Source organism: Schistocerca americana, chromosome 3 (genome assembly GCF_021461395.2).
Source record: "Schistocerca americana isolate TAMUIC-IGC-003095 chromosome 3, iqSchAmer2.1, whole genome shotgun sequence".
Taxonomy (NCBI): domain Eukaryota; kingdom Metazoa; phylum Arthropoda; class Insecta; order Orthoptera; family Acrididae; genus Schistocerca; species Schistocerca americana.
In genome coordinates, this window is record NC_060121.1 from 939,198,291 (window position 1) to 939,224,781 (window position 26,491).

The 26,491-nt window shown below is 39.0% G+C and overlaps 1 protein-coding gene across 2 annotated transcripts in view; it reads left to right on the forward strand.

The window, feature by feature from the left end:
* Positions 1-26,491, forward strand: part of LOC124605824 (radical S-adenosyl methionine domain-containing protein 2-like) — a 43,579-nt gene that overhangs the window by 5,791 nt on the left and 11,297 nt on the right. For both annotated transcript variants that reach the window (XR_006978682.1, XM_047137742.1), the window contains exons 3-5: positions 3,545-3,768; positions 7,228-7,377; positions 20,408-20,440. Coding sequence is in view for 1 of the 2 variants with exons in the window: in XM_047137742.1 (XP_046993698.1) it covers positions 3,545-3,768; positions 7,228-7,377; positions 20,408-20,440 (407 nt within the window). In the remaining variant the exon portion in view is untranslated. The remainder of the gene's footprint in view (positions 1-3,544; positions 3,769-7,227; positions 7,378-20,407; positions 20,441-26,491) is intronic.

Genomic DNA, 26,491 nt, shown 5'->3' on the forward strand with positions numbered 1-26,491 from the left:
AGTGCGAAAACCTGTAATAGAAAACAGCATTCTCACTAGCTTTCGAGTGCAAGCTCTTTTTGTAGCAAAAGCACATACAGTCGGACACACAACCACACAGGCACCCACATACACACTCCCATGGCCACAGCAAGACTTAAGTGCTAGTGCTTGAAAGTTAATGTGAATCCTATCTTCTGTTACTTGTTTCTATGCTTCAAGTATCAATCCACTAAGGAAAGTGGCTGCCTTCCCTCATTTTACATATTGCCCTCCAGGCATTTCCATTATTGTCACAAATGTTTTCTATTGTCTCAGGCCAAACTACATGTGAATTAGCAGCAGATAAACAATGCATTCATATATTACAGGTATGTAGTTTCAGTTTGTATCCTTTGGTATTCATTGTTATGAAACAGAAAAGTAGCAAAAATGGACAGCAGAAGTTACTCATTTAAGTTTTTGCTAAAAAAAATCATTATCTACTGTATGCAAATTAAATCTGCCAGACTTCACACAGAGTGTTTATGTACTTAGTTTAGTGTGAACAAGCTCTTGTTATGTGGGAGGAAACATAAAAGGCAAAATTCCCTATTGTTAGACATATGTAATAGCTAAATGGCATCTTGGGTGTGTTCCTGAATAGATATCAACAATCTCAGCATTTGATTATCAACAATCAGCCCTAGAACTTTTATCAACACTGTCTCACTTTCACCACGATTCACCATGGTTTGGATTCAATATTACAAATGTAATCCTGCCTTTTCCCCCCAGAAACTGGCTGTATAAGTCCATTCTCAAGCCTGGCAATGGATAAAGATAAATGTAGGACACCATAATGTCTTGTCAAGCATTGTGATCTTCAAAACAACCCTATGATGAATGAGGACTTTAGTTAAATGACCTGCCACAAATGAGGAAATGCTACAACTCACTTTAAAGCATTCATTTGGAGCAATGCATTGGTGTAGCAAAAGAAATTGGACATTCTGAGTCACGAACAGTCTTAATTTTCTTTTTTGTTGCACTCGAGAGATATACAAGCACACACAGCTTCATTATGTGTTCAGCCAAGTAGGAGAATCTTCAGGGTTTTGGAGCAAGTCAAGGCACATATTAACAAAAGAGAAGCAACTCTTAAAAAGAACTGCAGAGTATACTGCATTACCAATCGCTATTCTGCTTAATACTACTTGTGCTTACAGTAGCTAAATTTAAGCTAGTAAATGAGAATGCAAGCCACTGCTTTGTACAAAGCAGCAGCAACTATATTAAGTAGCTGCTGTCTATATTCTGTTGGTAGTGTACTGTAATATTTATTTTATTACAATATTTGTTTTCCAAAGAATTTAATTACATATGTTTGTGGAAAAAGAGACCTATTTAGAATAGATTACTACATGTCATGCACCTGTCTAATGAAAGCTGGTTCTTGCCATGTAGGTACATTAACAGGACATCTGTCACCAGCTGAGGCACAGAGGTTGGCTATTGAGACATGTTTGTAGCTTTCATTTTAATTGGTAGGGTCTCCCATGTTCTTGCTTTATATTAGATGACAACTTTTTGAAAACTTTGCATCATAATGCATAACTCCACTCTGAAATCTAGACAAATAGCCGAGGTCTACCTACAAAATTGTATTTATATTTTGTATTGTGACTGTGAAGGTCACAATTCATTTGATACTGATATATATTATCAGAATCAAAGTTGACATGTGCTGGGAAGTGAGCTTAAGAATCACACAATTCTTAAAGAGGCCTCTATAAGATGTATGGTATAAATCTCTTCTACTACAAGTTCTTTGCTTTACATGTTTAGGAGGAAATAGTATGAACAGAAACAAGAAAATACATACCTTAACAGCTGTGGACACTTCTTCAGTAGAAGATACATGTCGCACGTGCAGGTCACAATTCAACTGAAACTGATATATATTATCAGAATCAAAGTTGACATGTGCTGGGAAGTGAGCATAAGAATCACACAATTCTTAAAGAGGCCTCTATAAGATGTATGGTACAAATCTCTTCTACTACAAGCTCTTTGCTTTACATGTTTAGGAGGAAATAGTATGAACAGAAACAAGCAAATACATACCTTAACAGCTGTGGACACTTCTTCAGTAGAAGATACATGTTGCACGTAGCAAAGAGGAACAAGTGCTCATAGCTCTTAGGGTATACACTTTAGAGCCCATATTTCCAACACAAATTTTCTGGTTTTGGTCCATACTCTTCCTCCCAAAATATGGAAAGCAAACAGCTTCCAGTAGAAGAGATTTGTTTTGCAGTATCATGGATGAAGAAATGCTCACAGCTCTTAAGGTATGCACAAAGGTATGCATAGTTCCATATATGGGGAGAGGGGGGTAATAATAATAATAATAATAATATCTGCATTTCAGTGGTTAATAAGGTTACGAAAATGTGGCAGTCATTATTCAGTGAAAGTGTAAAAAAAAAAAGGCTCTAAACCAAAAAACATTCATTACTCGGTGTATGGGATTTGAAAAAGGGATGCTGCACATACACCATGGTGGCCAGGACCACTATTGAAATGGTGCTAAATTTCTGCCCCAAGAAAATTACTTCTTGCCGAGTTCTAGTTGTGGAAGTTCTCCACAATAGTTATCATGGACATGTAACAATTAATTCATAAGTGTATGTTAGCACTCAGTGGTCTCTTTTAACACCTCATCAAATAGTGGCCCTGGGCATGTGGAAGTCTTCCACTCACATGATGAAGGATCATCTTTACTCAGTCCATAATAATCATAAAGCTACTAAAGCAAGTGCTCCAGATTTGAAGCCTAACATGCCTGTTGTATAGCAGTAATTTTAACATTGATGCATCAATACAGTAATGCATATTTCAAACCATTCCATCTAACAATGGAAAATCCAGGACAGAATGATGACACTACTATGAAAAAGAAAGATGGCTGGTCACCATAAAGTGGAGGTGTTGAGTCACAGACAGGCACAACAAAGACTACTAAACACATAAGCTTTCTGTCAGAAGTCCTTCTTCTGAAATAAACAAAACACATGAACACACATCTATATTCATGCAAATGCAGCTCACACACACATGGCCATTGTCTCTGGCTGCTGGGGCCAGATACAGTGGTCATGTGTGTGTGAGCTGCATTTGTGTAAATATGTGTGTGTGTTTTTTGTCTGTTTCAGAAGAAGAGCTTGTGTGTTTAGTGGTCTTGTTGGGCCTGTATGTGACTCAATATCTTCGCCATATGGTGAGTAGCGATCTTTCCTTTTCATAATATTAACTCATTCTAAGTATGTGAAGATTCTCCCTCAGGACAACATGTTCAGAATGCTATGCGTGAATGAATGCTATTGGCTATCATGTTAAGTTCTTACTCAACAGAAAATAACCTACATATTTTGGTGTGTGTGTGTGTGTGTGTGTGTGTGTGTGTGTGTGTGTGTGTGTGTGTCTGTGTCTGTGTCTGTGTCTGCAGGCTGGTGAGGGGTGTTGGGGTCAGTTGGGGTAAAAAATACAATTCTGCCATTATTGAAGTTTTATAAATTTGCAGGAAAATATTTGGACATCTTGGCTATTTCATGTGATTCATTTGATGAAGAAACTAACTGCAATATTGGAAGAGGGAGGGGTACCCACATTAAGAAGCTGATGAAAATTCGTGACTGGTGTCATCAGTACAATGTAGCATTTAAAATCAATACTGTGGTGAATACGGAGAATCTGGAAGAAGACATGTCAGATAATATTGTGGCACTGAGGCCTGTACGTTGGAAGGTGAGTGAAATTGGCAACAGACAACAATAATATGTGTTGCAGTAAAGTATGAATATAGACAGCTGTGCAGTAGTGAATCATGAGTCATCACAAAGTCCTAAATTCAAGAAACAATAGTAGACCTATTTAAGAAAAAAACCAAGTTAATTGACTGAAGGACTTCTAACTTGTTTATTTAGTGTAGTAAGGTTTGTGCACAAAAAACTGTCAAATCAATCTCCACAGCCTCTTGAGCTGTTGACTAGTTCATAGACATATCTTAGTAGAAATTACAATGAAATGAACACCCTTAGCTGCTTACAGGTGTTGACATATGTCAACGGGAACAGATGAAAATGTGTGCCCCGACTGGGACTCGAACCCGAGATCTCCTGCTTACATGGCAGACGCTCTCTCCATCTGAGCCACCGAGGACACAGATGATAGCGCGACTGCAGGGCTTTATCTCTGGCACGCCTCCCGCGAAACCCAATTCTCAACGTATTGTCCCGCACTACATCTTAGTAGCTTGTACTGTTGTGCTGGATGTTAAAGGATGGGTTATTCAAACCAGGTTATCACATTATATGTATGCATATATGAAATGTAATACAGCAGAATGAAGACATTTGAGTATGAGAAAGAGGATTGTGTAAAAAGTAATCAGAAAAGAGTAAAAAATATATTAGTGTACAAAACGTTATTCTTGAAGGGTGACCTTTGAAAGACATTGATGAATGTTGTGATATATAACCAAAAACTAGCAGTGATGAAGAATGTATCACAAATTTTGTTGCGAAGAAAACTGCAACACCGAAAATTTCACTCATCCCACAGGCTATGGGTGCAAGCACTTGCAGACATTATTTGTTCCTAGCGTCTGCTTTTGTAGTTGGTTTTTGCAGACATGTATTTAAGTTGGAACTTCTGCGTAAGGTTAATAATAAAGTCACCTACCATAAATGAAGAAATATTATCCACATTACTCTTTGAAGAGAACTTACGTTCTTTCAGATAAGTAAATGTTAATGTGGTATCAGTGAATTGCAGGAGCACACATGAAAAAGTCCCAGAATTAGTTTCATTTATGAAAGATAACAATGCCATGAAGCAATTACCAACAGAAAGCTGGCTGGAAGTTAAAGTGAAATACTAAATGCAGATTGAGATATATATTACAGAGATAGACTAGACACCAACGGCAGTTGTGTATTTATTGTTGTAAAGTACTTGGTAATATCTATGAGGAGGTTACAACAGGATCTTGAGTGTGAAGCTGTGTTGAGAGAAGTATCAGAAGTGTGTCAAACAAGTTAATTGGATGCTTCTATAGACCATCTGCGTCTGGTACCATAGGTCAGAGTGTTACATAGAAAATTTTGTGCTTGTTGTGAGCAAGCTGATCATGCTGTTGTCACAGGGTGAGATCCCAATTTGCTAGCAATTAAAAGTGGTGCCATAGTCAAGGATTCATGTGAGGCTGTTTCGAATGTCTTGTCTGAAATTTACTTTGAGCAGTTAGAGGGGGCAGTGACTTCCATGAGCAACATGTTTCACATCCCAGCAATGAACAGACATGAACTTTTTGAACCAGTTAACATGTAGGAGGGTGTAAGTGATTATAAGTTTGTGATAGTCTCAAGTGACCAGGGATGTTATAAGGAGTGTTACGAAAGGTGAGAAAATATTTTTGCTTGGCAAGAATAACAGGAAACAAATTGGAAAGTATCTGAGTAGTCAAAATCCAATATTCAGTTCTGAGGACAGAGATGTGGAGCAAAAATGAAATTCAAAACTATTGTTCAGTATACCTTAGAGAATTATATGCTGAGCTAGTTTGTGACTGATGGAAAAGATCCACCATGATTCAGTAATCATATTAGAAAGTTATTGCAGAGACAAATAGAGCTTCATCCCAGATTTAAGCAAAGTCAGAGCCTAACTGACAAATAGAAGCCAAACTGAGCATAAGAAAAGCTTTCAATGAATTCAAAAGTAAAGTTTTACCAACTGGTCTGGCAGAAAATCCTAAGGTATTTTGGTTGTGTCTAAAGTCAGAAAATGGATCAAAATGATCTATTCATTCATCAGTGGCCATACTGGCACCAAAACAGAAGATGACAGGAAAAACGCCAAAATACTGAATTGTACTTCTGAGATTGGCGTACAGTTTCTCCATTGAATATAATGTAAATGCTGAAATGTCAGATATTGAGATAAGTGACTGCAGAACAGAAAATCAAGTAAAATCACTTAACAAGGGAAAGGCATCTGGGACAGGTGAGATTCTGCAGATGTTATGCAAAAGAACTTGCTCCCTTTCTAGCAGCAGAGGTTCTTCTTAGACAATGCTGTTGTCTATAGGAAGGCTGCAATGGCAGAAGACTGTAGCAGAATGCAGGAAAACCAGTTGACCCTGAATATAAATAAATATAACTTATTACACATCAGTAGACAAATATACCCATTACTGTTCATTTTGGCTATTGACGAAAATCTGCTAGAAGCAGTAAAAACCATAAGATACCTAGGAATAACTATTTGTAACAACAGATAATGTAGTTATCATGTAAAACTAATTGTAGGAAAAGCAGATCCCAGGCTGAGATGCATTAGAAGAATATTAAGGAAATTCATTATACGCATGAAATAAGCAGCTTACAAAACATTTGTGAGACTGATTCTTGAGTATTGCTCATCAGTCTGGAATACATTGCAAATTTATTCAAATTGTTGAACCATATCTGATATGCTGTTAAAGAAAATATGACTCAGAAATCAAAGCTGAATGATAGGAAGCCATAAATAGAAAAACTGTTAACCTCTCCAATTTTTTCTTGAGATCATAAAGCAGACATTAGGTATTTATAATTTTAATTTTTGTAGTTTAACAGCGATTTTTCCTCACATTGTTCTGCAGTTGGCTGAGCTTCCTCTTTCCCTCTCCATTCAAGGTCTTCCTCCTGTACAGCACCTTTTCTCACTCTTTCTCCAGACCACGAAAGTAAATTCATGGTGAAATAAGAGTATTTAATTGAGTCTACTATCTCTGTTTTTGAATAAGATTGTTATTACATATGCCAGTATTGACATATTATTTGACATATATTCACGTTGTTACATATTTGAACTACACAGTGTACAGCAAGCCCTACTCACTGGTCCCTATCTTGGTTAATGTCAGTAAGTAGCCAATAATTCCTACAGTTCATATTTCCTATGTATGTGTAATTTTTTTAAAGTTTGTATACCTGTGGTACTGTTTAGCACTATGGTTCTTAAATATATGAATATGTTAATGCCTGATGTGCACCTAAGATGTCTCATGTTTAATTACTTCAATGGTACTCAAGGCTGGAGTTTTGTGTTTCTGTTTATATAATTTCAATAATCTCAAAATTAATACATTGATCTGTATGAAAGGTTTGGTATTTTCATGGATTTAAGTTGGGAACTCCTGCCATGGACCTTTTGTTCTAGGTTTTTCAGTGTCTGCTGCTTAAAGGAGAAAATGTTGGGGAGAATGCTCTTCGGAATGCAGAAAAGTTCTATGTGACAGATCAGCAGTTTCAAAATTTCTTGGACAGACATAAAAATGTACCTGTTCTGGTCCCTGAAAGTAACCAAAAGGTATGTGAGTGACATTTTCTAAGGTCCATAGAGTATGTGATATTAACAAATTATATCAAAGCACATTTATTGTGCAACCCCATAATAAAATTCTTAACTATTAGAGACATACAAATTACATACTATGCATATTTACGAGCAGGGTACAAAGCTGTTGTAAGATTGTTCTGTTTGCAAAGCCATGGACTTCCTCAGCAGTTACTTTGCTTTGTCATATCAAATACCTTTGATTTAATAGCAACAGCAACAGCAAAGCTCCTCATTCTCATCCTGATGGGCCAATCATGAATGACTGACCACCATGTCATTCTCTGCCAATGGCATCATATGATGTGGTATGGAGGGGTGTGGGATCAGCACACATCTCTCCTGGCCATTTTTGGCTTTTTAGAGCTTACAGTCACTACTTCGTACTCAAGTAGCTCCTTAATTGGCATCAAAAAGCTGAGTGTGTCTCATTCCAGTCTTTGCACTGAAGAAGAATCCCTGGCAGTAGAAGGAATAGAATGTGAAACTTCAAATTAGCATTCAGATATGCTGACAACGGAGCAACAGAGGTGGACAATGATGATGTAATAGGTCTGGCAGAAATTTCACCCTACTTGAGTCAAGATATTCATGTACACTTATTTCTTTATCTATTCTCAGCAAGCCACTGTGTAGTGATTGCAAAGTGTACTTCTGATTGTAGCACATTTTATGGTTTCCTTCCCTGCGATCCACATCAGTATTCAAGGTTTCACTTTATGTAAAGGCCAATGTGAACAGATTCATAGACGTTAACTTTACAGAGGCATATCTTTGTGGAAAACATGATATTACTTCAGTTTATAAAGTTTACAAGTGCAGGTATTATATAAAAATAAAACATTTCCTTATTGCTGTCGGAAAATTCAATTCACAATCCTGTTTATTATCTTATGGTGATACATTTTTCACTGTTCCTGCATACAAAATGAAAACAGTTGTTCCTGCACACAAAATGAACACAGTAACACTTCACAGAGGTTTCGAAAATATCTCAATTACACATAAATTCATCTGTTACATTATTCAGTGAATATTACACTGTGGCAGTTTTCTCTCTTTACAGCAAACCTACAAAACTGTGATGACATAAATTTGATCATGCAGTTGCAGAACACAGTGTCCAGTTCTGAGGTCAAAGTCAACAGTTTCTCTGTGTGTGCCATGTGGATCTATCCCATTCCAACTCCACCACTGTATTGTGCTGTGGGATCTCTCCCTGCAATTCACTTTCAATCAGCCTTCACCAACTACCCATGTCCCTTATCCTTGTTCCTGTCCTCCCTTTCCCTCACCAATTTCATACTTCTCTCTGCCTCTTGTTTTAATCATAGTGTTTTTTTAACACATCTGTATACATCTCACTATTTTTCTTGTATTCTTCCTTTCATTAAGTTGTCTGCATGATCCTCCACACTGCCATTCCCTCTCTCTACAACTCTCCTGTGTGCAACATGTTTCCACTCAAGCATTCACCTGGAGGAGAGGGGGATACCTCCTCTCTTGCCCCTACAATCTCTCTCATGTACACATTAACTCTTATCTTTTCTTACTGTTTTAATATGGTCCAAATAATGATTTTGTTTCTACTCCATAACTCAACCCTCCTTAGTCTTCTCTCTCAGGATCAATTTGAGGAGCCAAAACTTGTGTCCATATGGAGACCCCCATTATCACACAACTCAAGTGGTCCTGGACTGGATATGGACCTGTATTACAGTGTACTAACCCTCTAAAAATAATAACACTTTCTTAGCACATATATCATGAACAAAACAGTACATCATACTGATATTAATACCATAGATAGCGAAGCCTGCATTGGCTGCTTCTGCCTGTTAACCATAAGGTTTTATCGTTGCAGCATAATAGTAAATAATGAATGCTCACATGCAAAGTCATACAATATGTTGATCATGTGATAGAAGTAAGTAATTCTTCACATGCAGCAATCATATCACAACATCATTTCTTGTTCTGAAATGCACACCCCCTTTTCTACAATATAAATACACATATATACACTCTTTCCTATGCCAATTCTTGTAGTAAACATCAGACGACAGTAGCAAATTAAACAACCACCCATCTCAAGAGCCATGTACAACTAACTACACTCCTCTCCTGAGTAAACCAATTGCCCTACCAACTTATTTTTCATATTTGACAAAAAAAAAAAAAAAAAATTCGAATCACATAACCAGTACCATAAACTAACTAACTTCACAAGTGTTCCACCTTAATATGGTCACAGACAACAGCAGAGTACAAAACACAGCCCCTCCACATAGCCCATATACATGTACACATGCTGATATCCATATCATCATTCACTTTACATCTTTACTTCAAATCCATCAACTGAAGGGAAAACGACAGAAAAAAAAAAAAAAAAAAAAAAAAAAAAAAAAAAAAAAAAAAAAAAAAAAAGCACATAACAAGAAATATACCCATTTTTTGCACTTGCACTCACGCACATAATCACTTTCATTTGTGGCATTGCTGATACTCCATTCATCGCCTGTCGTCATAGGTCAGTTGCCCCCCTTGTGCACCCCCTACGTTATTACACATGGTCCTCTTGGCAAAATAGCAGTTGTAGAGATGAAACTGGCCAGAGGTCATCACTACATCTTGACGCTGGCTACCGGTGGCTGTGGGACCATTCACATGCAGAGAGTCATACCCAGTGACACTCCCCAAGGCAGTAGTAGTGGGGACGAACTGGGCCACTGCATGCCTGTGCACTGCTGATGTCTTGTCACACAGCTGCAGTTAGCTCCTCACTGCTTGTCAAAGACAGTGAGTCAAAATTTGTGTGTTTGGGTCCACAGTAATTGCAGTCTTTTAACTAACACTTTGGGCACAAATAATAAGTACTTCCGGGGGGGGGGGGGGGGGGGGTTTCCATCCTTATTCACTTTATTTCTCTTCATATGAAAAACCTTTTTCCCTAGCATTGCTATTGGGTTCAATCTGGAAAGGGGATGTGTGTGATATTTATCTGTATCCATTAGAATGCGCTACTGCCACTTCATTTGCTCTCTTTGCATTGTGTTTCTTCAGGTTTCTGGTGGACTCTTTTCCATGAAGTATCTTTGGTTTTTTGCCTATTCCAAGTGCACTGTTTTCTTGTGCCTGCTGCAACTTTTTTGGTGTGCAGCATCGGCTACAGTATTGTAAAGTATGGTTGAAGTGCTTTTATTTGTATTTTATGTGGTGGTGCTTGGATTATGCCTGGATTTCCAGAAAATACTTCTTTATACCCTAGTACTAGAGTGGCTGATTTATCCTTCATTGTGCTAAATTTATGTTTCATTCTTTTGATTTTCTGGGTGATTTCCCTTTCTGCAATTATGTGTTTTTCTTCTTCAATATGCTGATTCAAATTTCAGTAGTTTATATAAACTATTTGTGCCAGTTTCCCATAGTCTTTTTCTATCATAGCGTAGTATGTCTCATAAATAACTTGGTATCTTCTGTAGTTGTCTTCTCTTTAAAGGTAACCATTGATACTCTCTTTTATCCTTCCTAATCCTCAGGGCATTTTCTGCAAAATTAAACTCTGTTTGATGTTCTTTTATCCAATCTACCCTCAATGTGCAATCCACACATAAGTTTGGTACTACTAAAGCCTCCATGTTATGCATTTCACCCTCCGTCACCACGTCCAGTATCATATGGTATTTTAATTTTGTAAGTTTACTTATAGTTCCAATAGCACACACAATTTTGTATTCATTTACAGGAAAGTTTACTAACTTGCTTCTGCTTCTCAACCACTTCTTGTACAGATTTTTCCAAATAGAAGACACATTACTTTCTCATTCTAAAGGGAATGCACTTCCAGATTTTCAGTTTTTATGTTTATTATTGGTGACTTGCTCCTCATTCTGTAACCTCAATTCAGCTTGTTCTCCCATTAGTTTATCAGTATGTATTATTAATATTTGCCATGACCCTGTGTTTGTTGTTTCATATTTGCTTTCTTCTCTCTTTTCTTTCACCGCTTCAGTCTGGTTGCATTTTTTGTGTCCATGTCTGGTTTGGAAGTTCCTACTTGATGATCAGTTTCTGAATCTTCAATTTGGATGTACATAATTTTATTAATTCTTTAAGTTCTTCCAAATTCTTTAACTGTTATGCTTTCCATTGTGTCTCTTTTCCCTTTTCTTTCATGCTGCATGTCTTTTCCATTAATGCCTCCAACCTCTATTATATCCTCGATTCATTAACCTTCTATACGCAACACCCCCCTCCTCCCCTCCTTAGTTCACCAATGTCTAAACTTCCTGTCTTTAGATATATCCTCTTGTCGCATTCTGGTCCAAACTGCCAGAGTTGACGGTCATTTGTGTGTGAGGCGTACGTGCTCGTGTGTATGAATGGTGTGTGTTTCTCTTTTGCTGATGATGGCTGTGGCCAAAAGCTTTGTGTAAATGTCTTTTTATTGTGCCTGTCTGCAATTTAACGTGTCTTCTTTATGATAAGTAGCAATCTATCTTTTCCTTCACTGTTGATATTCCTACCTGTAGTTTCCAATATTTGATTCTGCCATCATCAGTTATTTTGATATCAAATAGCAAAACACATCTATTACTTTACTAATTCTGTTAGCATCACCTGATTTAATTTGACTACATACCATTGCCTTTGTTTTACTTTTGTTGATGATAATCTTATTAACTGTTTTCAAGGCACTGTCCATTCCATACAACTGCTTTTCCAAGTCCCTTGCGTCTCTGACAATTACAGTGTTATTAGAAAATTTTGTCTTCTTTTCCCCCTACTGCTTGAACTACAACTCCCTTTCCAGATTTGCCCTAGGTTTTGTTTACTGCTTGCTCGATGTACAGATTCAATAACGTCAGTGATATGTAACAACCCTGTCCCACTTCTTTCTCAACCATTTTCTCCTGTTCATGTCTTTTGACTCTCATAACTGTAATCTGGTTTTTGTACTAGTTGTAAAGAGCCTTCTACCCCCTGTATTTTATTCCTGGTACCTTCAGAATGTCAAAGAGTCATTTCTGTTAAGCGGTGTCAAAAGCTTTCTCTAAATCTACAAATGCTATAATCATACATTTTCCTTTCTTTAACCTATCCTTAAGATAGCTGCAGGGTCAGTATTGCCTCGCATTGTTTCTTCATTTCTTTGAAACACAAACTGGTCTTCCACAAGGTAAGCTTCTACTAGTCTTTCTGTATATAACTCATGCTATTATTTTGCAACAGTGACTTGGTAAAGTAATAGTTCAGTAACAGTCACACCTGGCTTCCTTGGAAATGGTATCATTACATTCTTCTTGAATTCTGAGAGTATTTTGCCTGTTATAGTTCTGTCATAGCTGGCCCTCTCAAGGATCTCAATAATTCTGAGGGTATGCTGTCTACTGCAAGGGTCTTTCCATGCTCTGTCATATTCTTCTCTCAGTATCGCACCTCCCATCTCATCTTCATCTAATTCCTTTTCCCTTTCTATAATATTGCTTTGAACTTTATTTCCCTCATATAGTCCTCCTGTATACTCCTGCCTTTTGGCTATCCCTTCTTTGTGTAGTACTGGATTGCCGCCTGAGCTCATGGCATTCATACAGCTGCTCTCTTTTCTCCAAAGGTCTCTTTAATTTTCTTGTAGGCAGCATCTATCTTTCTTCCAGTTATGCATTATTCTACAGCCTTGTATTTGACATCCAGTCATTCCTGTGTAGCACCATTGCACTTTCTGTCAATCTTATTTTAGATATCAGTATTTCCTTTATCCTGCTTGATTTGCAACAATTTTATATTTTCTTTTTTTGTCAGTTAAATTCAATATATTCCATATTATTTAAGAATTTCTGCTGTATCCTGTCCTTTTACCTATTTGATTCTCTACTGGCTTCACTGTTTCATCTCTCAAAGCTGCCCATTAATCTTGTATTGTATTTATCTCTCTTGTTTCAGTTAAAAGTTGCATAATGGTCCCTCTGAAAGTCTCAACAACATCTGATTCTTTCAGTTTTTCCAAGTTTCATTTCATAATTTACTGTTTTGGAATTCCTTCAGTTTGAATCTGCATTTCATAAGCAATAAATTTTAACTGAGATGATGATGATGATGATGATGTCTGATTTGTGGTGTGCTCAACTGCGCAGTTATCGGCACTTGTATGAATTCCCAACCTTTGCTCAGCCCAATCTTGCTACTTTCATGAACGATGATGAAATGATGAGGACAACACTAACACCCTGACCCCGCCGGGAATCGAACCCAGGACCCCATGCTCAGGAAGTGAGAACGCGACCGCAAGACCACGAGCTGCCGACCTTTAGTTGAGAGTCCACATCAGTCCATGATAAGAAGATTTCAGCACTGCATTGATACCAATGGACATCACTTCGAACACCTTCTGTAAATGGGCGTGCCACCTGTTTGACCTTCATTGACCTTCAAAGACCTTACTGTTACACATCACTGAATTCGTCTCGATAGCTGCTATCAGAAAATAAGTGTTAAACTATAGCATCACATATAAAAAAACGAAGTTGACCTTCATGATGCGACCCCACCTAGCAAGAAAAAACCAATGTCATATTATGGCCTCCATTGTCCCATGCAACATTTACCCACCAAGTTTTCAGCTACTATCATACTTTCAGAGTTATTCTAGGTGGCAATAGTTAGTGACATACCCTATATAATCAATATAAAACCTTCCTGTGCCTCCACATCTCTTCTATGCTTATAACCTTATTACATAATTTTTAAATCTAGTGTGAGCAATGATTAAATTGTGCTCTATGCAAAATTCTATCAAGCAATTTCCTCTTTCATTCCTGCTTAATGTTTTTCCTCCGCTCCCTTCTTAAACTATCGAATTTCAGTCTCCCATCACAATTAAATTTGGTTTCTCTTAGATATTGGAATAATTCCTTTTATCCCGTCATACATTCTTTCAAACAGTGGAAAATCCATGGTGGAATAACAATATTATGGAAAGAATAGATTGCTACTCACCATATAGAAGAGATGTTGAGTCACAGATAGGCACAACAAAGAGATAAATAAACTTTTGGCCAAAAAGGCCTTCATTGGAATCAGACAACACACACACACACACACACACACACACACACACACACACACACACACAGATATATATACACTCCTGGAAATGGAAAAAAGAACACATTGACACCGGTGTGTCAGACCCACCATACTTGCTCCGGACACTGCGAGAGGGCTGTACAAGCAATGATCACACGCACGCCACAGCGGACACACCAGGAACCGCGGTGTTGGCCGTCGAATGGCGCTAGCTGTGCAGCATTTGTGCACCGCCGCCGTCAGTGTCAGCCAGTTTGCCGTGGCATACGGAGCTCCATCGCAGTCTTTAACACTGGTAGCATGCCGCGACAGCGTGGACGTGAACCGTATGTGCAGTTGACGGACTTTGAGCGAGGGCGTATAGTGGGCATGCGGGAGGCCAGGTGGACGTACCGCCAAATTGCTCAACACGTGTGGCGTGAGGTCTCCACAGTACATCGATGTTGTCACCAGTGGTCGGCGGAAGGTGCACGTGCCCGTCGACCTGGGACCGGACCGCAGCGACGCACGGATGCACGCCAAGACCGTAGGATCCTACACAGTGCCGTAGGGGACCGCACCGCCACTTCCCAGCAAATTAGGGACACTGTTGCTCCTGGGGTATCGGCGAGGACCATTCGCAACCGTCTCCATGAAGCTGGGCTACGGTCCCGCACACCGTTAGGCCGTCTTCCGCTCACGCCCCAACATCGTGCAGCCCGCCTCCAGTGGTGTCGCGACAGGCGTGAATGGAGGGACGAATGGAGACGTGTCGTCTTCAGCGATGAGAGTCGCTTCTGCCTTGGTGCCAATGATGGTCGTATGCGTGTTTGGCGCCGTGCAGGTGAGCGCCACAATCAGGACTGCATACGACCGAGGTACACAGGGCCAACACCCGGCATCATGGTGTGGGGAGCGATCTCCTACACTGGCCGTACACCACTGGTGATCGTCGAGGGGACACTGAATAGTGCACGGTACATCCAAACCGACATCGAACCCATCATTCTACCATTCCTAGACCGGCAAGGGAACTTGCTGTTCCAACAGGACAATGCACGTCCGCATGTATCCCGTGCCACCCAACGTGCTCTAGAAGGTGTAAGTCAACTACCCTGGCCAGCAAGATCTCCGGATCTGTCCCCCATCGAGCATGTTTGGGACTGGATGAAGCGTCGTCTCACGCGGTCTGCACGTCCAGCACGAACGCTGGTCCAACTGAGGCGCCAGGTGGAAATGGCATGGCAAGCCGTTCCACAGGACTACATCCAGCATCTATACGATCGTCTCCATGGGAGGATAGCAGCCTGCATTGCTGCGAAAGGTGGATATACTCTGTACTAGTGCCAACATTGTGCATGCTCTGTTGCCTGTGTCTATGTGCCTGTGGTTCTGTCAGTGTGATCATGTGATGTATCTGACCCCAGGAATGTGTCAATAAAGTTTCCCCTTCCTGGGACAATGAATTCACGGTGTTCTTATTTCAATTTCCAGGAGTATATATATGACCACAGTGTCTGAGAGACTGTGTGTGTGTGTGTGTGTGTGTGTAATATTCCAATGAAGGCCTTTTTGGTCAAATACTTACTTGTTTGATAACCTTCCTGTTGTGACTATCCGCGGCTCAACATCCCTCTATATGATGAGTAGTAATCTATCCTTTTCATTATATTGTCATACATTCTTTCAATATCTTCATAATATGAAGCGCTAGTAAGCATATAAACTCGTATTACTGTGGTGGTGATTGATCTTATATCTAACTTGGGTGTGATACTGTGTTCACTATGCTATTTGTAGTAGATATTCGTATTTCTATTTTCTCATTCATTTTTAGATCTATTACTGCACAACCACTATTTCATTCTGTATGTATAATCCTGTACTCATCTGAGCAGAACTCTTTTTATTAATGCCTCCTCACATCACCATTTCCCAACATATCTAACTCGATCCTATCACTTTCCATTGTTTAGTTCTGTACCTTACCCACCTGGTTATGGGAACTAATATTCCATGCTCTGTTCTGTAGAATCTGTTTTGCATTTTCTAATGATGCCATCATCTTGAGTAGTTACCACCCAAAGATGTTAATGGAGGATTATTTTAACCTCTGGAATATTTACCCTAGGGGTTGCTATCATCATTTAACCATATAGCAGAGCTGCATGCCCCGGAAAAAAGTAATGGCTGTAGTTTTTCCATGCTTTCAGCCCTTTGCATTACCAACACGGCAAGGTAATGTCGACTAATGTTACCAGGCCAGATCAATCGATCATCCAAATCATTATCCTTGCAACTACTGTGAAGGATGCTGCCCCTCATCAGGAGACTCAAGTTAGTTTGGCCTCTCCACACATACCCATCTGTTATAGTTGCACATACAACGTGGCTACCTGTACCAGTCAAGTGAAATAGCGTGTCGCCATATTTTCTGCTCAGAAGAAGTACTACAGTTGTCAAACTGGCTCATTACGTTCATAGCAAGCTGTTACAAGTATTATCCATGGAACATGCAAATAACTAACTAAATAATTTGGGTCTTCCACTTCAGTTTGTTCCCTTATCAATTTGTTTCCTTTCCTGACAATCCTGGCAAGCCTTACATGCATCCCTTCATTGCTTGCGGAGTAATCTTGCAGTTTTGAATGGTTTCTGCCTTAAAAGTCCATGTCTTACAGCTGTAAATCAAAATTGGTAGTACACACAGATTGTAACATTTCCTTGCGAGATATTACATGTTTCATTTAGCAGAAGCACTCTAGGCCAATTTTACTCTTGTCTTTATTCCTTTTACTGTACAGCTAGATATTGTCATCAACTGTTTTAATTCAAAATCTCTTCAGCTTGTTCAATGACTTCATTGTTAACTTTTTTCTGTGTTTTTTGTGCATATTGTACATTATTTAATTCAGATTACAATTGATTTCAGACCTACTTTCAAATTCCACTGACTTCAGGAAAAAGAATTTGGTTCAGATATGTTCCATTAACATTTACTCCTTTTTTTCTGCATGAGACCTGATAACTTTAGTCAGCATCTTGTACATTATAGTTAGGGGCCTGATAAGTGCATGGTTTTTTATGAGTTGTCTGTCTCCTATCAGGTGAAGTAGAACAAATATAGCGTTTTTCTAGTTTGGAGCAATTGGCTTCCTGTGTTGTCATTCTGTAAACATTTTATGGCATTTGCCTGCTTTATTTCTTCATTGATAGTCATTTGTGTTGATGTACTATGTTGTTATACTGGCTGAAAATGGGGGGGGGGGGGGGGGGGGGGTGGAAGTTCAACACTGAATACTGTAAATGATGCAGCTGACAGTTGCACATTGCATTTCACAGTTCTTTACTTCCACTGTTCATAACCCCCAATATTACACAGTTATATGGCCAGCTAACTATTGGTAAATGTTGATAAGCCTCATTAACAGTTTGCAAGCATATGTCAGCATACTGCTACAATAGTTTGCAGTGAAAACCTAACCACAAATGTCACAGTCTTTCAAATAAATTGAACATGTTAAAACACATGGCCTATTCGTGTTACACTTATTTCACAGTTAAGTTGATGCATTGTTGTTGACCTAACCAGCACAGGTTTCTCGTCTGAAAATCGGCCGTGTACTGACTGTCTCGGGACAAAAAATCGGGCCTTTATATATCATCACAATAATAGGTACTGAAACTATGTATTGTTCGAAGTTTAATTTCCAGCTATTACAATTAAAACATAACTCATTAAATTAACTGTATACGAAAAATTGGTTCTTTTTAACGGTTTCTTCTACTACAAGAGTTAGGTTGAATTATTTGTTTAAATGATGAAATTAATGGGTATAGTTATAAAAACAATACTTTTGACAAACCTGGTAATTACTTTGGAATTAACTAAGGTCTGGCTTTGCTAACATGTCTTCGAATAGAGCAGAATAGATCCTTTAAGAATACTATTAGTTGTTCCTCCAAATGTTTCTAATTAGAACAGAATTTATATTTGTTTATAAGTCAACAATAGAAATTAAGTTTCAAAACAATTACTGATTTCATGCTATAACAAAAGATACTAACTAGGAATAGCCAAAATAAATTAGAAAATTGATTACATATACAAAACAAAGCACAAAATTAGATCTGGAGCTATATTCTTTAAAACTGAGGGCCAACCTTTCTCTTTTATGAAAATGCAGATTATACTCATATATGTTAATGGTAATTAGTTAAAACTGAAATAAACGAATTTAAGGAGGCAGATGGCAAAACAAGAGGGGAAGTAAAAAGAACGCAGCTTGCTTCATCACAATTTTTGAGAGTTACGTGTGTGTATTACTCTGTCTGAACTTTTACTATTTCTATTGAAACACCATTGTCTTGAGACACCTTTTATTTCTTCGTATCACAAATGACTTGACATTGTCACTTGGAATTACTTTCCGAGTGTCATTGTTTCCATTACTACAAGGGTCAAGTCAAAAAGTATCGGAACAACATTTCTCTAATTTATTACAACTGCACAAAATTCACAGTGACACAATTTTTCAACATAGTCACCCTGCCACCCTGCATCTCAGTGTGTTTGGTCTGTCTCTCCAAAAGCTTTCAAACACCCTTAGGAAAAAAGTTATCCACTTGAGCAGTCTCTTTCACCTCTTCATCGGAGGTGAATCGACAGCCTCTGAAATCGTCTCTTAATGGACCAAAGAACTGGAAATTTCTCAGGGCTAGATCAGGACTGTATGGAGGATGCTACAACACCTTGAAATGCATGTTCTGACAAATTTGAATTGTGTGGGCCATGATATGTGAACATAAGTTGTCATTCAAAAAAAGAAAACTGCTTCCTAATAGATATTGGCAATTTTTTTAAACTATGGCCTTCAATTCATTCCAAAGCTTTATCATTGTAACATTGTTTACTGTTGATTATTTTTCTGGGTAAAGTTTCATAATTGGCTCTCGGGTTCTCAAAAAACTGTGAGCATCACTTTTACTGTAGAGGGCTGACGTTTGAATTTTTTTCTGAGATGACTGTGTATTGCAGTACTCTCATGCTGGGTGGGTTCTTTGGAGAGGTAAGTGGTAAGTCCCTTCAAAATGTGCCTGTTGTCATTGGCCAGTTAGCTGATATGCTATTCACATAATTTTTTCAATGTGCCACTGTCCATAGCCTCAGTAGAAGCTAAAAATTCAGTGTTGTATGAAGCAGCACTATGCCATCAAATTCTGTGTGGGACTCAAAAATAGCCTTTGGAAATGTCGTTCATGATTCAGCAAGTGTTCAGAAGTGAAAGCCTGTCAAAAACTGCTGTTGTGCAAATATAGTTGAGAGAGCATGGAAGACAAACACCACACAGGATGCCCATCCATGAGTAGAAACTCAGAACAGTAGTTAATTTTTCCAACTATCACAGACCTGAGACCAGGCATTGACACCAATTGGAGGCTGCCTTGTCACAATGCACCAAGCCACCCTCGCTTCCTGTTAAATGACTACCTAGCCCAAAATGCCATTGCAACATTTCTGCAGCCCCCCTCCCCACAATCCCAATGTGGCCTCAGCAGACTTCCCCAAGTGAAGACAGCCCTCAAAAGATCACTCCATGAGACCATAGCAGAGGTCAAAGTGTCTTTACTGTGTTGTTTGAAGGACATTCTGGGTAAAGACTTCCAGGATGCCTTCCAAGCATACAAATCTCATTGGCAGATGTTTGTCTGTGCCCAAGAGTCCTACTTTGAAGAATGTGGTAGTGGTATCTTTAATATATTTTATCTGAATTCAGCTCATTACTTTTTACACAGAACCTGTGAATTACTTTTCCTGTCATTTATATTATTTCCTTTTCATTGTGTTTTTCATGATTTCTTGCCTGATTAGTCTATTTCATATTCTGTTGAGCTGATTTATTTCAACATGTTGTATTTTCTTGTTTACTTCCAGATGCAGAATAGTTACCTCATACTGGATGAATATGTAAGTAAAAATGAAGAATAAATGCATACTCACAGTAAAATTACTGTTTTCATGTAATAATATGCTGTAATTGCCTAAAATGAAGAGAATGTAATAGAAATGCCTGTATTCATCCAAAATTTAGATAGTTCTTCAGAAACTCAAACAGTCATGCATCTGAGTGTTTTCATGCCTCTTTGCTGCAGTAAAAGTTCTTGGATTCTAGCCATGTCAACTTGTAGGGACTCCAGCCACAGCAACTTGCAGGGACTCTAATGTTTCTCCTCCTATCACCAGGCCAAACATCATTGTTTTCTTAATGCTGACATTTATTGGCAGTAGTTGCAGTAAGTTTTCAAATTTCACAGGTGGTTCCCTCCTTGAAATGAATCAGCTCTTTTAGTTCTATATTTGCAGCCATTTTGGCCTGGCATTTGTCAGGTCCAGATGAGGCAAGGGGACTGCTCCAGTGAGAGTGCTTTCAAAGTTAGATGCCAAGCTGTGTTGGAGGCAAATCCATTATTGTGATGAATGAAGCTCAAATATATCTGTATTTACATTTCCTAGATAATTAAACTTCCCTGAAACCACTAGTCAAACAAATAATTAATAATTTTTGTTTCTGTTTGAGCCTGACTTTATGGTTATGTGGTATAAAATACTTGATAAAGCAGTAGGTACTGTTGGTGACTAGTGTAAGACTTGCCACAATTACAGAGAGTGTGACAAATTCCAGATGTGTAAGCCCTAATTTTCAGTCACTCATTGCATTTTCTAACACAATTAAAAATATATAGTGAAGTTCATTGAGTTACCTGTTTCATGAATGAAGTCAGAGGTTCTGTATTGTTACAAAACTCTTGCTTGTTTTCTGTTTAACAATTTTTCACTTAATTTTCACTAGATATCTGTGCATCAGCATCAGAATTCTGAAGCTGCTGTGAAGTTTGTGGCAGAGGGTACTTCCTGTTGTACCACATATTATATATTCTTCCTGTTTCATTCATATTTGGAGTTTGGGAAGAGTGACTGCTGAAATATCTCCGCAAACACTGCAATTAATCTAATCTTGTGTACATGATCCATAACCAAGTTATACATAGGAGGGAGCAAGACATTCCTAGATTCCTCATGTAAACCTGGTCCTCGACACTTTGTAAGTAGGCTTATGGAGGATAGTTCACGTCTACCTTCAAGGTTCCTCCAGTTCAGGCTTTTCAACATTTCCTTGACACTTATCTCTAAATCAAAAGAAAATTTGTGACCATTTGTGCTGTGCTTCTTTGTATACTTCAAATATTTTCCATTAGTTCCCTTTGGTATGGATCCCACATACTTGAGCAATATTCTAGGGTGATTCGTATGTGTGTTTTGTGAGGAATCTCCTCTGTAAACTGGTATGATTTTCCCAGTGTGCTATCAGTGATCCAAAGTCTGTCAACTGCTTCACCTATGATTGATTCTATGTGATCATTCCATTATATCCCCATAAATTGTTATTCCAATTTATTTGTATGGGTTGATTAATTAGAAACTGAACTGTGACTCATTAAATTGTGGTCAGAGAATACTATGTTTTAGCATTTTGTTACGTGCACAAGTTTACACATCTGAGCACATAAAGTAAGTTGTCAATCTTACCACTTTGAAATCTTATCAAGATATGACCGGATAGTCGTGCCAGTTTTTTCGTTATAGTGTTTCACTATAGACCGATAGCTGCATCATATGCAAAAGGTCTGAGGTTATTAGTAATACTGTCTGCCATGTCATTCATACACGACAGGATCAGCCAGGGTACTGAACATACTTTCTTGTGGCATGCCCAAAGTTACTTCTACATTTGTCGATGACCCTACATTAAAAATAACATGCTGTATTCATCTTACCAAGATATCCTCAATCCAGTCACAAATTTCATTTCATACACATATAATAATAAGTTTCCTTAATAACTCTGTGTGGCACTGAGTCTAATTCTTTCTGAAAGCCACAAAATGCAGCATTAACCTGATTTCCTTGATCCATGGCTGCAGAGCATCATGCGAGAAAAGCATGAGATGGATTCCATATGAGTAATAAAAGGTCACTCTCATTACATTTGAACCCATAATGTATTATAACATTCTAAAACATTTAGATGTAAATGATACTGGATAGTAGTTCTATGAATAACAGCAGCATCATTTTTTGTAGATGGGTGTGACACTGTACTATTTTCCAATCACTAGACGCATTTTTCTGATTCAAGGGCTCTACAATATATTATGGTTAAGAGAGGGACTAACTTAGCTGCAAATTCCATATAGAATCTGGCTGCAAATTCCATATAGAATCTGACAGATTTAGTGTTTTCACTTGTTCCTCAATGTGACCGACATTAATATCTATACCGCTCACCTTTTCAGGGCGTGAGAATTAAGCTGGAACAATATGCTAATATCTAACATTTTGATATTTTGTTTCTGTCCATGAGTGTCTCGGCACTGATTTTGGTACCTCTGACAGCCTAACATATTATTAGAATTTGTTTGCCTTTTGTGGGAGAGCCAGTCATGACAAAACACTACCATCTGGTGAGCAAGATGTATGAGACAGGCGAAATACCCACAGACTTCAAGAAGAATATAATAATTCCAATCCCAAAGAAAGCAGGTGTTGACAGATGTGAAAATTACCGAACTATCAGTTTAATAAGTCACAGCTGCAAAATACTAACGCGAATTCTTTACAGACGAATGGAAAAACTGGTAGAAGTGGACCTCGGGGAAGATCAGTTTGGATTCCGTAGAAATGTTGGAACATGTGAGGCAATACTAACCTTACGACTTATCTTAGAAGAAAGATTAAGAAAAGGCAAACCTACGTTTATAGCATTTGTAGACTTAGAGAAAGCTTTTGACAACATTAACTGGAATACTCTCTTTCAAATTCTGAAGGTGGCAGGGGTAAAATACAGGGACCGAAAGGCTATTTACAATTTGTACAGAAACCAGATGGCAGTTATAAGAGTCGAGGGGCATGAAAGGGAAGCAGTGGTTGGGAAAGGAGTGAGACAGGGTTGTAGCCTCTCCCCGATGTTATTCAATCTGTATATTGAGCAAGCAGTAAAGGAAACAAAAGATAAATTCGGAGTAGGTTTTAAAATTCATGGAGAAGAAGTAAAAACTTTGAGGTTCGCCGATGACATTGTAATTCTGTCAGAGACAGCAAAGGACTTGGAAGAGCAGTTGAACGGAATGGACAGTGTCTTGAAAGGAGGATATAAGATGAACATCAACAAAAGCAAAACGAGGATAATGGAATGTAGTCAAATTAAATCGGGTGATGCTGAGGGGATTAGATTAGGAAATGAGACACTTAAAGTAGTAAAGGAGTTTTGCTATTTAGGGAGTAAAATAACTGATGATGGTCGAAGTAGAGAGGATATAAAATGTAGACTGGCAATGGCAAGGAAATTGTTTCTGAAGAAGAGAAATTTATTAACATCGAGTATAGATTTAAGTGTCAGGAAGACGTTTCTGAAAGTATTTGTATGGAGTGTAGCCATGTATGGAAGTGAAACATGGACGATAACCAGTTTGGACAAGAAGAGAATAGAAGCTTTTGAAATGTGGTGCTACAGAAGAATGCTGAAGATAAGGTGGGTAGATCACGTAACTAATGAGGAGGTATTGAATAGGATTGGGGAGAAGAGAAGTTTGTGGCACAACTTGACTAGAAGAAGGGATCGGTTGGTAGGACATGTTTTGAGGCATCAAGGGATCACAAATTTAGCATTGGAGGGCAGCGTGGAGGGTAAAAATCATAGAGGGAGACCAAGAGATCAATACACTAAGGAGATTCAGAAATATGTAGGTTGCAGTAGGTACTGGGAGATGAAGAAGCTTGCACAGGATAGAGTAGCATGGAGAGCTGCATCAAACCAGTCTCAAGACTGAAGACCACAACAACAACAACAACAATATTGTGAGAGATCTATCAACAAGATTCCGCTATGGTAGTCACTGTTGCCCTTCATGTTTCCATTTAGACTACCAAATTCATTCCATTTAGCATCTTTCTGTCTATAGCCCTATGCTTTGTTTTCCAACTGTTGTTCAGTAGTCACTGTTTCTTTAGAAATTTCTGTACAGACTGTATGGTGCATACCATGGAGGGTTCCTCCAATCATGAATTGTTCTAATGGGTAAATATTGATCAAGTGCTTAGTGAACTACTTTTCTAAACCAGAGTTGGTTGCTTTGGGGAGGGGGGTGGGGAGAGAGGACACCAAACAGTGAGGCCATTGGTCCCATGGTCTAAAGTGACAGAAACTATGGGAGGAACAACACAGACAGCACATTCCAGTCAATGGCAAAGAAAAATGGGCAAATAAAGAGGCAAAAGGAATGTTGGGGTGACAGGAAGAATGAAGAACAAGAGTGGAGTGGGGGAGGGTGATATGTGGAGGAAGGTGAGAGCAGGGGGTGCCCCGAAGGTGCTACACACAATGGGGCACCAGCACCACCAGCAACCGATCCCAACCTCCACACCATACCATGATAGTGATACAATGGGGACAATACCAAGGGAAGAAGACTCAAGAAAATGGGGAAATAAACAGTTTAAAAGACCAGACAAAATGTAAGGAAAGGAGGGGGGAGGGGAAGCCTGACCAGTTTGGAGGCAAGGCTGAAGGCCTCCCAAACAAACACAGTGCTAACTGGGAGACTGATTCTGGAAGGGAACTCGGGACGTTAAATGTGGGAGGACACACTACTTTCACAAAGAAAACTGAGGACAGATGTAACCATGTGAGGGTTGTCTGCTAGCACCCAGGACAAGAAAGGTGAGAGGACATATTTAGAGTGAGGGCAAAAAGGTGAGAGCAGGCCAGCAAAATATGGATCACCATGAGGGGGCCCCCACAACTACAAAGGGGGGGGGGGGGGCAGGGTCATTACAGAGTAAAAAAGCCATGGATCAGCCTGATATTGCTGATATGAACACAGCAGAGGATGGTAAACACCTGCCAGGAGAGATGGAGGGAAGAACGCCACATTGTGGGAGTCCCCTTGATCACATGAGCTTTATTAGACGAGACGCCCCCCCTCCCCCCCCCCCCCCCCTCTCCCGAAGGGCTGGCTCACAACTGAGCAAAGAGGAATTTGATGTGAAGCCGCAAATCTGCCCCCAGAGGTACCAGATGTATCAGCCATAACAATTAGCAGCTGCTTAGAGTCATAAGCCTTGAGGGACGTCAGCTGGAGTAATGTTTTGTTTCAAATCCCAGAAAACCTTTTCAAAAGTGGGTTACCAACAACATTTAACATTTTTGCAAAGAAACTGATGGAGCAGTTCAGTGATGGTTGCTGCTTGAATTATGAATTTTTGGTAGTAGTTCAGCTGACCCAACACTGATTTTGGTATCCCTTGGAGGTGACAGTTTTTGCATGGCCTCTCCATGGTGAAGAGAAAGGTGCATCCTTGAAGCACTTGAAACATGTACCAGTTATTCAACTTGTGGCATGAAAAAATTTAAGTTAACTTGTTTGAACACTTTGAATAAGGCTTTCAAATTTGTTGCAAGATCTTTCACATTTTGACCAGTGAAGAATATACTGTCCAGATAATTGGCTGTGCCTGGAATTCCCTGTATTAGGGTTCTGGATATCTTTGAAATACGCCTAGTGCACTGGCAGTGCAAAGGGCAGACAATTATATTGAAAAAGGCAAAAGGATGTCATAATGATGAAGATACACTTTGAGGCTTCATCCATGATAATTGTGGATAGCTGTCCCTAAGGTAGATTTTTGCAAACAGCGGGTCACTGGCAGGTTTTTCCATGATGTCTTTAACCTTCAGAATAGGAATGATGTTGATGAAAAACTATGCATTGACAGTAGACTTAAAATACACAAAAATTCTGAAAAATCCATTTGATTTTTTTGACTGTCACAATAGGAGCAGCCCACTGGCTGTTGGCTACTTGGTTCAGGATTCCTTCCTACTGCAGTCTTTGCAACTCAAGGCAAAGCCTGTCCCAAAATGCAAAAGGTGCATTCTGTGACTTCAGAAACTTATGCATC